The sequence below is a fragment of the Pezoporus wallicus genome, unplaced genomic scaffold, assembly GCF_028554395.1.
Source record: "Pezoporus wallicus isolate ANWC-B61680 ecotype Strahan unplaced genomic scaffold, APGP_CSIRO_Pwel_v1 contig_6566, whole genome shotgun sequence".
Lineage (NCBI taxonomy): Eukaryota > Metazoa > Chordata > Aves > Psittaciformes > Psittacidae > Pezoporus > Pezoporus wallicus.
The window spans coordinates 1896080-1910449 of NW_026638763.1; the positions used below are offsets into that span (position 1 = coordinate 1896080).

At 47.6% G+C, this 14370-nt stretch overlaps 1 protein-coding gene across 1 annotated transcript; it reads right to left on the reverse strand.

Moving 5' to 3' along the window:
- Positions 1 to 1029: 1029 nt before the first annotated feature.
- On the reverse strand, positions 1030 to 14207 carry ERLIN1 (ER lipid raft associated 1). The gene is given in 13 exon segments (XM_057412345.1): positions 1030 to 1362; positions 1364 to 1507; positions 1704 to 1783; positions 2050 to 2139; positions 2679 to 2770; positions 3785 to 3843; positions 4901 to 4974; positions 6123 to 6248; positions 7349 to 7410; positions 12203 to 12249; positions 12759 to 12840; positions 13603 to 13726; positions 14096 to 14207. Coding segments are annotated over 12 exon segments (1086 nt in total). The 5' UTR covers positions 13716 to 13726; positions 14096 to 14207; the 3' UTR covers positions 1030 to 1245.
- Positions 14208 to 14370: the final 163 nt, after the last annotated feature.

A 14370-nucleotide genomic window follows, 5' to 3' on the forward strand; every position in this document is an offset into this window, starting at 1 on the left:
CAAAGAGAAGCAGGTCCTAGGAACACGCACATCCTCATAGGCAAAGGGAAGGACAGAGGAAAAGAGGAACGCAGACTGTACCAGCAGATACACCCCCCAAGTATGTCTCTTTCTCTCACTCTGCACTGCACACAGGGAGCAGGGGTTGGATATATTACAACACACATCAGGAGGTACGATCATGAGCCAGCACTGCTCAGGAGACAAAAGCACCAGCAAAGCCTGGCCAGTGATGAGAGGACCAGTGACACATTTCCAGTTGTGGCTGTTCAAAGACACAGGATGCAGGTCCCACTTCTTGGAGCAGTGGATTTTGCACTGGGGGCAATGATGCCTTACTTTGCAGTTGAGGTGTCACACATCTGATCTTCTGCAGAGCAGGGTCCCTTCACTCTTCTCCTTCACTTTGCCAGCGAGGCAGAGCAGTGGAAATTCAGCTCCCTTTCCCTGGTGAAAAAACCTACAGGGAGGCTGTGGCCTAAGCAAAGATTTCCCAGCTCTGTTCCCAAACAGCTGCTTGGAGGTGCTCCATGCACTCTGAAATCTGGTTTAGGATGCAAGGTGAAACCCAGCCACCCAGCTGAAACAAACTACAGTCACAGGCAGCCAGTGGGAGGCTCTTGCTTGGAGAAGGAAGTTACAGAAGCCTGTTAAGGACTGCTTGCTCAAAGCTGTTATCTAGCGTCACTGCCTACAGGAAAGAAGATAATGGTGATGCAGATCCTATTCAAATAACCTATTCCACACCAAACCATTCCTTGTCAGGCCAGGCCTTGGCCTGAGCAGCAACACGGACAGCCAAGGAGAGCCCGCTCCACTGGAGTCCTTGAGGAGAGTTAGAGAGCGCCGGTAGAAACCTGCCTCAGAGTCCTCACAACAAAACTTCATTGGCAGGACGAAGGAAACCTCTTCACTTGGCCTCACTGAGGAGCACTGGGGAATGCCCAGTGTGTGGCAACACGGCATTCAAAGCCACATCTCCTACCTCCAGAGTAATGCTCACTAAATAACTGCACCTACTGCAGGGAAGGCTTTCCTGGTGTCTGTCTTTTAATATTCCAGTATAGGTATGTTAGTACAGGATTATCCCTCATTTGGAAGCACCAATTTAACAGGGGAAGAAACCGAAGAGGCAGAGCACTTGCAAATGTGTTGCTAGAAGAAAATCAACCCAACTGCCACCTATACACAGGATGTCCACGCTGCATCCGCCCCAGAAGCACAGGGCAACATCCCCATTCACAGCTAGGCTAGTTGTTGAGCTGCACCAGGTATCCTTCTACCACTGTCAGCCTGTGCTTTCCTTTGCTCTGAGGTGGTTTTCTCCAGAGGTCTCTGGGGCCTCCTGTGAAGGAAGGTTGGTTTCTTGGGCAGTCCTCAGACTGGCTTGCTGGAAGGCACAGGAATCCAGAAACACACTGGGGATGCGGTCACCAAAATACAGCTTGCTGTTGGCAGCTATCGCTTCATATTTCATTAGTTCCAGATACTCAGGGGTAAGTTTTAGCTACAAAAAGAGAAACCAGAGCTTGTAAGAGACAACCTTCTGGGCCCCACATCATTAGATTTCTTCTCAGGCAGCTGCTTCCTGGGTTGTTAAACCAGGTGTTTCTTCAGTGCTGCCCACTTTCACCTAATTGCCTGTGCAGAGGGAAAGAGTAAGCAAATCCTCTCATTCAAGTGACCAGCCTTCAAGTGCTCACCTTGTTGGAATCAGCTAGTTTCCAAGCAGCATAGAACTCTGCATCAGCTTTTGCTTTCTCTCTTGCTAGGAATGCAGCATCTAACACAGCAACAGACAGGAAAAGAATCATTAACAAGTGAGTAGCCCCATCACTGAGCCTTTGTCCCATGGGGACAGCCACCCCGTGGCTGGCCTTGCACTTGCACTGCCAGCTTCTTGGAGAGGTACCTGCAAGGGGGAGGGAGGAATGACCCTCATGCTACTGCACTCTTTATTATTTCTGCAGGAAGGTGATACCTATGAGCCCAGCTCTGAGGTTCCTTTACCTGCCCTTTACTGGAAGATGACCCCAGCAGCACAGTTACCTTCGATCTCAAAAATCCGCTTCTCTGTTTCCTTCTCCATAATCTTCTGTTGATACTGAATCCTGGCCACCTGAGCAGCCTTCTCAGCCTCTGCAATCACAACAGGCTCAGCTCAGACATTCACTTCTCAAGGCCTTGAGCATCAGCACCCTGACACAGCATCCAGTCACAGGATCTACCACACCAGCAGTTTGCTCTCTGCTGCTTCCCTTTCTGCTCAGACACTACAACACCAGTTTGTGCTCCAAGCAATATAGTTACAGGAAGAAAGCATAGTGCTGATGTTTTGAGAGCAGCACTGGCTGATGTCCGTTTTACAAGTGTGACACAGGGACATTTAGCTTTAAGCCCAAGCAGTTTTTCTGGCAGAGCTGCTACCTCTTGGCCTGCTGTAGCAGAAGCCCCGCTGTAGGACAGAGGTATCTGCTGCTATGGGGAGGGAGGCAAGACACAGATACAGCAGCACAAACACTTGTATTTTCTAAATGACTGTTGATACAGCCTGGCTGGGCCTCCTTCAGGGAGCTCTCAGCAATGGAAGACAATGTCCTACCCTGGCTTCCTGAGGGATGTAGGAATGGAAATTCAGTGTGGCACCTGTCCACTAGTATTCCCAACTGGTGACATACCAATGAGTGCTTTCTTCCGGTCTGTCTCTGCCTCTTTCTCTACTACCTTCTGCTTCTGGGCTGCAATCAGCAGCTTGGTCTTCTCAGCCTCCCTGCAGGGTGAGAAACAGGGAAACAGAGCTGGTGGGCAGCTCTTCAAATCAGGGCATGAGAGGGGAAACAAGCAGCCAAGCAGTTGCCAGTATCATTTCCTCACAACCATTATGACTAGTTCTGTCTTCAGTTGTATGAGCCAATGTGTAGCCAGCAGGACAAGGGAAGTGTTTATGACCTGCTCTCTATTTGGCACTGGTGAGGCCACAACTGGATGCTATATATGATCACAACTGGATGCTATATCCAATTTGAGGCCCTCAGGATGAGAAGCAAGTCCACTGTAGGGCAACTGCAGACACAGAATAAAGGCCAGAGCATATGAAGAGAGACTGCAGGAACTGGGCTGGGGATGAGGAGGTGAAGTGGAATCCAACCACACCTCCTCCTGCCCAAAAGGGCCCCTGAAGGTACTAGGGCTGGACTCTGCTCAGAGGGGCAATGTGGGAGCCCCAGAGGCACCAGCCAAGTTGCAGCACAGGAAGCACCAGGCAGATCCAAGGAAACAGCCCATCCCTGTGCAAGCCTTAGCAGCTGGGAATCTCCATCCCCAGGGATGTCCTGACTTGCCTGGACCCAGTGACCTGCTACAGCTGAGGAACTGGTCCTGCTTTGGGAAAGGACTTGGACAGTAGGTCTCCATGGGAATGTCTCAGAGTAAAATCTGTCAGCAACTCTGTGAGTTTGCTGGAGGGGCCTTAGGGACATCAAGACCTCTGAGCTCTGTTTACGAGTCGTCTACAGGTTCTCTATAGCACATCATACATCATAAAGGAGGAGGAACATAGCCTTGATACAGTCTCTGTAGATGCTAACAAACACCTTTGTGAAGGGCTGAAAGGCTTCCAGGTGAAAGAGATATGGAAATGGAGAAACAGAATGGGAAGTGCACCTAGCCAAGGACTCATTAACCTCACCTCCCACCTAAGCACCAGGTAAGAGCTTTCTAATAGGATTATGCCCATGCTGAACCCTCAAAACTAATCCATACAATTTTATGTACAGCTACTCACATGAGCTCAAAATTTCTTCGGATGGCTTCTGGAATTTTGGGTTTTGTAACACGCACAGCCTATTGAAAACAGACAAAGGGAGTGCATTTCAAAGTAAACTTTGATGGGAGCTGCATAACTAAAGAATGTCTTTGCAAAACCAGCTGTTGTGTTCTAGACATCTCCATATGGATCCAAGACCACACATAATGGTTCCCAACCCTCTTGTACAACACAGACAAGCACAGCCACTCTCAGAGTTCACACTTCCTGTCTTTGCACCTCTTATGGTGAACTTTTGTATGAAATCTTGCTGCAGCCGAGTGCAAGTTAACTTGGGTGTTTGAAGAGCTGTGCCATCTCAACTTCCTTGTGATACACCACTGCCTGTGGTTCACTCTTATCAAGCCAGAGCAAGGCTGTGCACAACTGAGCCCCAAAGCAGAACAGTATCTACTGTAGCATTACCCATACTATTAACAGGAGGTTTCCCCTTCTTGCATGCAGCCAGCCAGCCAGCCTACCTAAATGCGGCAAAAAGAACAGCAAAACAGTCTCATAGTTCTCCTCAGTGGCAATCTGGAGATTTCCATCTTAGCCCTTGCATGCCTAAGGTATATTTTTCTCAGTTGGTTGCCCTGAACTTCAACATGCCAAAAAGCCAGTATGTCCCATAGCCTGGCTAAGATTAAACATGACTTTCTAAGTGTAAGCAGAAAACCACTTTGGATAAAACACCTTTCCCCATCTCTGGTATAAGTGCAGAAAAGATGGAAGACCTCTTTTTTTTTTCCGATGACCTGTAGGAACCGTGCACACTGGAGCACCCAGCTCTGCAGGGGTGTCAAAAGTAGCTTAAATAAAGACATTTTCTGGCTCTTTGCAAATTAAAGCCAATACCTGAAGGTCTGTGGCCTAAAAGGTCCTTTTCTCAATCCTGTAGGTCTTCCCCTAACATAAAACCAATGTTCAGAAGTGGTAATTGTTATTTGACCATCTTCAACTGACAAACCTCAACTCAAGGCTCAACAGCTTCAGGTTATGTGGAAAATGAAAGCAAGAAACCTCATCAGTCTAGTGAAAGATGAGCAAATTAGAGATGGAAAAACAACAGTCTTTGTTAGGGAATCAACCTACCTGGATAGTGAGACCCGGTGCCATGACATTGAGATCCTTCTGCAGGGCCAACTTCAGATTCTCATCTATTTGATCTGTGTTTGGAGCAAAAGAGAGACCACTCAGCTTACCATCTTTTCTCCTACAGCTTGCGTGGCACAGTCAGCTGGTCTTGAAGAGCAGGTATCTCTGTGGTGTAAGCCTTTTAAGCTCACCGAGTACATTGTTTTCCTTCCTATATACCTGGAAGATGTTCCCAAAAGCAAAGCCACAATCTAGTGTCTCTAGAAAGGGTCAGTTATTGATGAACTCATAGTGTCTGAGCTAAGAGCAAACGTTTTTTAGTGTCTCAGCAAGAAAAAGCTGTGGCAGAAGTCTATCCCTTCCTAGCCAGAGCCACACCAACCCTGCTGCCAGTGGCTAACTCTGCCTCAAGTGTCTGGTAAACCTGCAGGATCCAGTACCCGCTATTAAAATGAAAGAAATTTTGTTACTTCCAAGCTCCAGGAAGATCTTTCCACAGAAATGGCCAGCTATGGAATGATTAAGCTGTGTGTAATAACCAGAAACTCCTCTCTGACCACAGCTATTTGTTGAGTCTGAGTAGAGCATTCAAAGACTTAATCCCTTAACATTAATTAAACTCTACTAACTTTTTATCTTCCATAAACCTATTTTCCCCTGCTCTCAAGAAGGGGAAGGACTCAAGAAGGAACATAATACTGTTCCATCTTTGGGGCACAAGCAAGTACCAAGAAGCAAAACACTGAATTTGCTCATTCCTGAACCACTGCTACCCCTTGTGAGAAAAATAGCACTGCAGCAAACTGAGGTCATGTGCCTTTTGAGTCTCACTTGCTAAAAACAGCCATAAAGAAGCTTTTAATGTAGAAAAATCGATTCATAAACAGAATAGGGGCCTAAAAGTAGAAGTAGACACAATAAGACCATCATCACAGTGAAGGCAAAGGCCATGACTGCACACACAAGAGCAGGGAGGCTACTTTGTGCATCCAGAATTCAGGCCTAAGTGGAACAGGACTGAAATCAAACTCCCATGCGCAGATATGAAAAGACAAATCTGAATCTTTGAAGCATAAAGTTACAAAGAAGCAGCACATGGATATACTGCAACACCAGCACAGTGGCTGTTTGCTCACAGGAGCCTGCTCTAACATATTCCCTGGAGGACAACGGAGATCACACAGCCTTTGATGGGTACATCCAGTTGTCATCCACTTACCAAACAGCTGAATGTACACTTCCTGCAGAGTATGGGCACTGCAGAACTGATTCAGCTCATGATGAATTTTGTTGAAGATCAAGGTCTTATCGTAGTCTGCAGTGTAGTTTTTCACAATATCATACACTGAGGAAGCAAGAAAATTATCACAGGTCACCACCGACATGTAACGCTTTCTGCAATGCCACCACTGCAAACAACAGCTCAGAACATTAGGAAAGTAGTGCAGCACTGGGACATGTTGGGGGGAGTTTTCGGGATGTGGCTGCACAAAGCCACAGCTGCCCTGCCCAGCTGTTAATGAGAAGCCTGGGAGGAAGGTCACAGGAGATACCTGCAGAGGTCCCCTCCACCACTGCTGCTGGGATCATATGACTTCAAAGTTCAGAGTAATCACAGCATGATATACTGCCTGGTCCTGGTTTATGATCTGCCTTAGTGAAACAATAAAGCCTATCCAGGACCTGCATGCATAGGAACAGATACTACTAAGTGAAAACAAGTATCATTCACACAATTACAGAATCACAGAATCCCAGATTGGTTTGGGTTGGAAGGGACCTCAAAGCTCATCCAGTTCCAACCCCTGCCATGGACAGGGACACCTTCCACTAGAGCAGGGTGCTCCAAGCCCTTGTGTCCAACCTGGCCTTGAACACTGCCATGGATGGGGCAGCCACAGCTTCTCTGGGCACCCTGTGCCAGCGCCTCAGCATCTTCATAGCGAAGAACTGCCTAAGATCTAACATGAATTATTACAACACGAGTTCGCCCCTTGATAACTCAGTAGTGCTAACATTTTGCATTAAACTATGCTGCTGAAAAAAAAACCAAGCTGTCTGGGTCTGTGGTTCAGCAGCTGGTGAAGTAAGAAGGCAAGAGGCTCCTAGGTGGGCTTTGCCTTTGTGATGTCCCAGGAGCTGAACTGGCAAGCACGTAAGGAATTTATCCCTTGTGTTTAGTATCATGGGCAGTCTCAACTTCAGCAGCAATAAACAGGATTGCATGAGCACCCATCCCATTTCTAACCATACAGGGGAGGAGGAAGCCTAGAATTTACCTTTGTCTTTGCACACCTGGGGCTTGCATATATGAAACTAAATGCTATCATTCTTGGAACCAGAAGGGTAGCAAGACAGAAGGAAGTCTTGCAAACCAAGACAGAACTGCTAGGGGATGGGTGAAGACAGTCACAGTGTTGCTTGTTGAAACAGGATGGGAAATACCTGCATATGGTGCCAGTTTATTCACAACTTCTATTCGGTCAATGTAAATCATAACACCACCACTGGAAGTGAGAAAGAGAATTCAGTCATTATTACTGCAACTGTTAACAGTGGTCCATACTTAGTAATAAAGCAGATTTAAATCCCTCTAAGTTCTACTAAACATTCCTGGGACAATTCTGACTTCAGAGCATTTTGCAATTAGATGGCAGCAAACCCCAGCTTTGTCCAGACTGGTCCCTCTCTCCCCATAAATCACAAGCATGCTGCAGCAAGTCTGCAAAGCACTTCGGCTTCACTTTGTTAACTCCTGCCTAGCCAGTGAAAGGAAAATGTTTTTGAACAGGAATGTAGCTGCAGCTCTCAGAAAGGGGGAGGCCAGCACAATGAAGGGAAGGCAACAAGGCCAACAAATGACACTTGCAAGCAGCCCAGCAGACAAAGTGCAGATGCAGCTCTTCTAGGCAGCCCTTAGAAGAAAGCCCTTAGTTGAGGTTCATGCATTTACTAACTCCAGCAGGAACTTGACAAGGCTTCTGCTAGAAAGGAAGAAACAAAGCATGTAGCAGGCTTTAATTCACGCTCCCTGCTTCAATGTCACGTTGTGAATGGCTCTTCAGGAACACCACAGACACGCACGTGTGCTCAGGCATGTACCCTGCCAAGAAAACTCCAGACACCTTGTTGGAAGGAGCCTGCAGGCATAATCCCCTCTCCAAGGGAACACACCCACTATACGACTATTAAGAACATGATTCTCTTTTTCACACAAGATTTCTCTTTGGGCCATGGCCATTCTTGCAGGCTCTGTCTTAGAGAACTGTTTCTATTAAATAAGACAGGCTTCTGGATCCTTTACAGGTATGTCAGGCTGCACAAGTTAGAAGGTGTTTTTCTCCATCTCAGCTGTTCTGCACTCTTGTGCCATCACATCCAATAGAATGACTATTCAGCATTGCAGGTGATGTCCAACAGCACTCCTCAGCATCTTCTGAACCTGCTCTCATCTTCCTCATTTGTTCCAGTCACCTTATGACACCTCCAGCACAGGGAAACCCAGCTACCACCTCAGGATAACTTCCAGATATCTTGGCGAGGAACCAAAGCAGAGCATGCAGGCTTCTTTCACCAGAATCACGTCCACTCCACATCTTTATATTGTGGTCCTTATGGGATTCCAATTTTATGGGGATGTTAGAAGGAAAAAGACAGCACCTGAGACAACCTGCCTCCTACACAGCCCCTCATCACCTCACATGCAAAAAAAGGCTGGTACCTCAGAACAGCGAGGACTGCCTCCTGCCTGTCTGACTCAACCAGCACTACCTACAGCAACCCTGTCTGGATTTCAACCAGCATGGGTCACCAAGGAAGGGCAGAAGTGAATTCGATCAGTCCTTTGACGAAACAGGTACCACTCAGAGCCCAAATCTGCTGGCCATGTACTTCCCCACGGAGGGCTTAAGGTTAAATGAAGCCCACAAAGCACTTCCACTGTGTTTCCCATCCCTCTACCCAGCTGCTGGAGCAATCCTCATTTCACATCATGCAGTGGGGATGGCCTTCTTGACCCTGCTGCTGTAAATGCAGGAGTCAAACCAAACTCTAACATCCTGATCTTAAAGTGAGCACCTCAGGGAAGTCCTTATCTCAAACAGCCTCATCCAGAAGATGGTAAACTCCTGGGTGCAGGAAACACTTTCCTCAGCAGCTCTGGGACACTTCAGGACAGTTGCTCTGGCAGAGCATCTTGCACTGATTTGGGGCAATTCACACACCTTTTTGAGCTAGAAATGTACAAATCCTCTCTTCACCCACAGCTGGTTTACTTGCCTTTTAGCACCTATGGCTTAACTACTGGCTCGGACTCAAGAGGCCACTACAATTCCCAAAACATCTTTCTTTGCCTAAGCCTGCTTCTTGCTAGATGCAAGGCAGGGTGACTCCCACAGGGAGAATTCCAGTGCTTGCAGCTCCCTATTGCAGTTTCTGCAGCCTTTCTAACATCAGCACTTGCAACCACTGTAAAGGCTCCTTGCAGCTCCCAAGGTCCTCACTGCAGAGCTGCTCATCAGGCTGGTCAGGGAGAGCAGCCTCTTTGTTTCAGGGAAGAGAGAAACAAGAAATCTATAGGAAGTCTGAAAGAAGGATCAACACATAGACCATGTGCACCTGGGGGAAGTTCAGGCATAATCAGGCAGCAATACTACCTGACTTTAAAGGACAAGGTGAAAGTGTACAGGGAACTAACATTAGAAAGCAGGCCTTGGATTTAGGATTTTAGCTTAGGCCAGGCCAGGAAAAGACAAGGGAAAAACTGAAGGACACTGCCATTAAAAAAACAGGCAAAGATCCAATGCTCACTGCAAGAGCTGACCACAGGCAACACCAGACCGCGTTAGGCAATCAGAGCATGTAAAAACTGGGCTTAAAGGTCAGATTTGGTCTGTCTACATATACAGGGATTAATGCAGTACATTCACCTGCAATATTCATGCCACATTTTTCCATATGGCTGGCTGCCAAACAGGGATCCGTCCCAGAACAGCATTCCCCCAGTGCTCCATCTGCATTCCTACCAATGCTCTGCAGCATGAGCACAAGAGGACTCCCACACCTTTGCAATAAACTTCTAATGCTTGAGCAATGTCACTGCTTAGTGTCCTGGCTACTCACTGTTCCTTGCCACTGCAAAACCTGCACAATATTTAGCACAATTCTTTCCAGTTAAGTTTATAAGAAAAATGTTACCTGCCCTATTCTCTTCTGCAGCAGGTGCACAACACCATTTCCAAGCTATTTTCTGTATTCCACAAACAGTACACCTAGAAGTATATTCTTTCCTAATTCTTTGAGTCAGTCCTTGAGAATACTTCCCTTTTCTAAAACTAGTTCTAGAACTAGGGTTTCCATCAGTTTTGGTGTATGAGCAGACCTGCCATGAGGAAACTGCTGAGCTTTCCAAGAAGCTGTGCATACATTTTCTTGCTGGGGAAAGGCAGAAACCTCAGGCACCAGAGGCAATTCACAGCTTAGAGCAGAGCCACATTCTACCTGCTGGAATGGAATGGGTTTTGTCTCTCAGGTAACAGCTGGTTTATGAAAAACAGTCATTTGTGCCAAAGTATTCTAAAATCTCTATTTAATGAATTCACTTAATGCTGTCAAGTATAAATAGGAACAGGTAAGGCAGAAACTGGGGACAGGACACCCACAGAGCCATTCAGAAGCTTCTTAATGCAGCTGAGAATACAGGAAACAGGAATATGAATACGGTGACAGAGAATCCCAGCCTTTAAAATGTGATGGCTTAATAGACAATTACAGGAATTTAAACTGTTTAGGATCTATTCTTGTAATAGACTTTGAACCTGGATAGTGAAATTTCAGATTTGATCCATTTGGTACTTATAAGCTAATGTTTTATTATGGAAACGTGGCTTCAAAGCTTCTTTGGCAACGAGCAGTTTCAGACTTTGATTCTAAATGCAGCAAGTTTAAAAGCTTTTGCAGTAACAGCTTAAAAATGGACAGGGCTCCTGAGACCTTTGGTCTGAAGTGTATGGAATGATTAACTCGGAACTGCTTTACCAGCTGGGTGGTGTTTTAAAGCATGGTTAGTACCTGTAACTTCACACCCAACTGTATTGCACAACCAAAACCCACAGTGCTGAAGTGGAAGAGGAACTTAATGACTAACTATACAGAATTAAACAGAACATTTAGCCCTTCAGTCACAGCACACAGAATGGGGAGGCTGGCAGGGACCTCTGGAGGTCATCTTGTCCAGCCTCCCTGCTCAAAAGGAATCAAAGTAGCACAGTTTCATGTGGGCTGTGTTAGCACATCTACTGCGGCTAAGCTTTGGGGGAAAGCTTTGCTTGTTCTGCCTGCAGGACAGCAGGACAGCAGGACACCATCCCAGAGGATGCAATGCTGTTCTATAGCATCCCACAGGTGAAGTATTACTCCTATTTATGCTACTTATGAGCTAAAACGTGCCACTAAACACACTGCTAAAACTCTGATAGCTTTTTAACTGTGCCATTTAAAGGATACAGAAAATAATGAGCCTTACTCCTCCTTTCTGCAATTACTTTTTGCTTGACCTAAAGACTCTACCTGACCACAAAGGCCTGGCTGCATTCAAGTCATACTGGATGCAGCCTTTTTTCCTTTAAACAGAAATACTGTTGAGTATCCTAAAGCTAAACCGAAGGAGAATCACCAGTTTTGGTTTTAGCCCATCACTTTAACTTGTGAACAAAAGCTAATCCAGCTTAATTCAGAAGCAGGCAGGTGCTACCCATGCATGAGATTCTTCTTTATTCTTTCTCACTCTCTTTTTACATCAGGTGAGATGTCAATTCCAAAAATGCACAAATTACTCCAGGAGACTCCTTTGTTTCAGCTTTTTTGAAATGAGCTATCTCCCATCATGGGGATTCCCATTCACCACTGACTTTTACCCATACTGGGGTCAGCACTTGCATTTAGCCACAACAATTAAACTAAAAATAACTTCAAAGCAAAGGACAGGCCAAAGCACAGGCACCAGGCTGTCAGCGTAATCAATGGAAGAAAGCAAGACAAATCAAGAGACCATTACTATAAATGCAAATACCCTCTAAATATCAATTCCAGCAAAAACAAGAGCACTCCCTCCCATCCTCCTGGTCTTATTTCCATGTGTGATGCATGTCTGGTGTGTGTGTGATGTTTGGAACTAATTTCAAGGTAAATGCCTGTACTTTTCAGCCTCTTACTTTTCAGTCACTGCACTGTTAAGTGCCTAGTTGCAAACCACATGACAGATCTGCCCATCACCATTAGAAATACAAACAAAAAGCATACCTTGTCCCACAAGGCACATTTTTCACCTCATCAGTCTGCAGCGTGGTCTGAAATGAAAAGACAACCACCACTCACCAAAACACTCCATTCTGCAGGAAAAACACACTGTACCCAGACTCCCACATGGGAACGTAAAGCCCAAAATGCATCCTCTGCCTCCCTCCTGACTCTTGTAGATGTGGGCAGAAAACAGACTTCTTTCCAACTGCCTTTTGGGAGTCAAAAAGGCAGCTGTGCTCATTCCCCTACTCTTGGCTCCTGTGGCACTAAGGCCTGCAGCTCTCCTGGGAAACAGTTAGGGCCACAAACACAGCCTGTCCTCCCTGAGCAAAACATCTCCTGTCCCAAGCAACACACATGTGGTGGAGATCCCATCAAAAGGACAAGTCCCAGCACACAGCTGGGTCTGGCACAGGGAACCAAGGGCTTTTGAGGAGCTGCTGCTCCAATCACATTACCAAGCTCCTCTGCAAACACTAGTTGCCACCCACATCCAACATTATCCCTATCAAGGACCTCTCCCACCCACCCTCTCCCAAGGTGAAAAGACACAAACCTGCACAGATTTGAAAGTGGTAATGAATGGGAGCATGATGTGGTAGCCTGGGCCACTTGGACTAGTTAGCAATGCACCACCCCTAGAAGAAGGAAAACAGGGAAAAGGCTCACACAACTGGAAAACATCAAGTGCTAGCTTTGAGAGTGCGCACATTCCAACTGCCAGGAGTCACAGCTGTAGTAGTGCAAATGACAGCACTCACCTGCACCAAATCTGCCACCAGTTCTCCTACAAAGGGGCTGACTGCATATACTTGCCTGCTGCTACTCAGCAATCATTTGCTTCAGGCCTGTGAGCAATTAACTTTCAGAGAAGGCAGATTTGGCTGAATTCTTCCATAACAGCAACATCGCAGAGAGCTTCACATACACAGATTTTTCCCTCTCTAAATAGTTCACCAGTAACCATGGAAAAATCCAGCAGTTGATGCAGTGCTGCCAGTTTCAATCCCCCCAGTGCATTCGGCACAGTCCCTCACCCAAAGCACAACATAGGGGAGACAGCCCTCGGTAAAAGAGGAAGATCAACAGATGTGAAAAGCTTGGATGGACTAAAAGCTTTAGTCCCTCTAATCGTTAAAAACCAAACCGTGACCCAGAAAAGGGGAGGAAGGAGGAGGAGCAGAATTCAGAAAGCCCAAAATTCGTAACAGCTTTGTACAGAACCACGCCACCAGGGGCCACGTATAAGAGCAGAAACAACACAGTCTGCCCACCTCAGGGCAAAGCCCGGAGGGAAACAAAGGGGAGAGCGGGAATCTGTGGCCAGGGATAAACCCCAATTGAGAGGGAGAAACTCAGGGCAGCCTACATCTGGCGCCGAGGCGCTGCAGGCGCAGTACCTGTAATAAACGGCCAGATGCCCCTCCTCAACCTTGTGGATAGAGGAGTACAGGAAGAAGACGAGGAGTCCTGTGGCAGCTGCAACTACGGCTCCAGCCTGGGCCATGGTCATCCTCACATTACCTGCGGGACACAAGCCGTCACCACCCGGACTGTGGAACTCCGGTTATCCGCCGTCTAGCACGGAGACCTCCTCTCCCTCCTCCCTGACAGGATCTGTCCCGTTCCCGAGCACAAACGCTTCCGCGCTCCGGGACCACAGACGCAGGGGGTGCCCCTTTTGCTCCCCGAGGTCGCGTTTCCCCCTCACGCCAACGGCTGAAGAGACCCCCGGGCGCCACGGGAAGGGTGCTCACACTGGGGCTGCCCTCGCACCCCTGCCCTCCCCCCGCCCCCCCCCCCAAAGGCCTCAGGTGCCGGCCGCCATTAACCGGTACCGGGATAGGTCCCTGAGGTGAGATAAGGCCCGGCCCGGCCCCGCGCGCCCCATACCTGGCGGCGCGAGCCCACGTGCGGCCGCGAGGCCCCACTCCCGCCCCGCCCCTCCCCTCCCACCGCCGCGCGGGGCAGGCTGGGGGCGTGGAGAGGGCCGCGAGGCGCCGGCCGATGGCGTCACAGCGGCGCGCCCACGGCCACCGCCTCGTTGCCAGGCAACGGCGTTAACTGGGCCTAGGGGCCCAAACGAGAGCTTCTCCACACCGTTTATTGCAATCAATTCTATTTAAAATATATATATATATATATATATAATCTATACATTCATATTA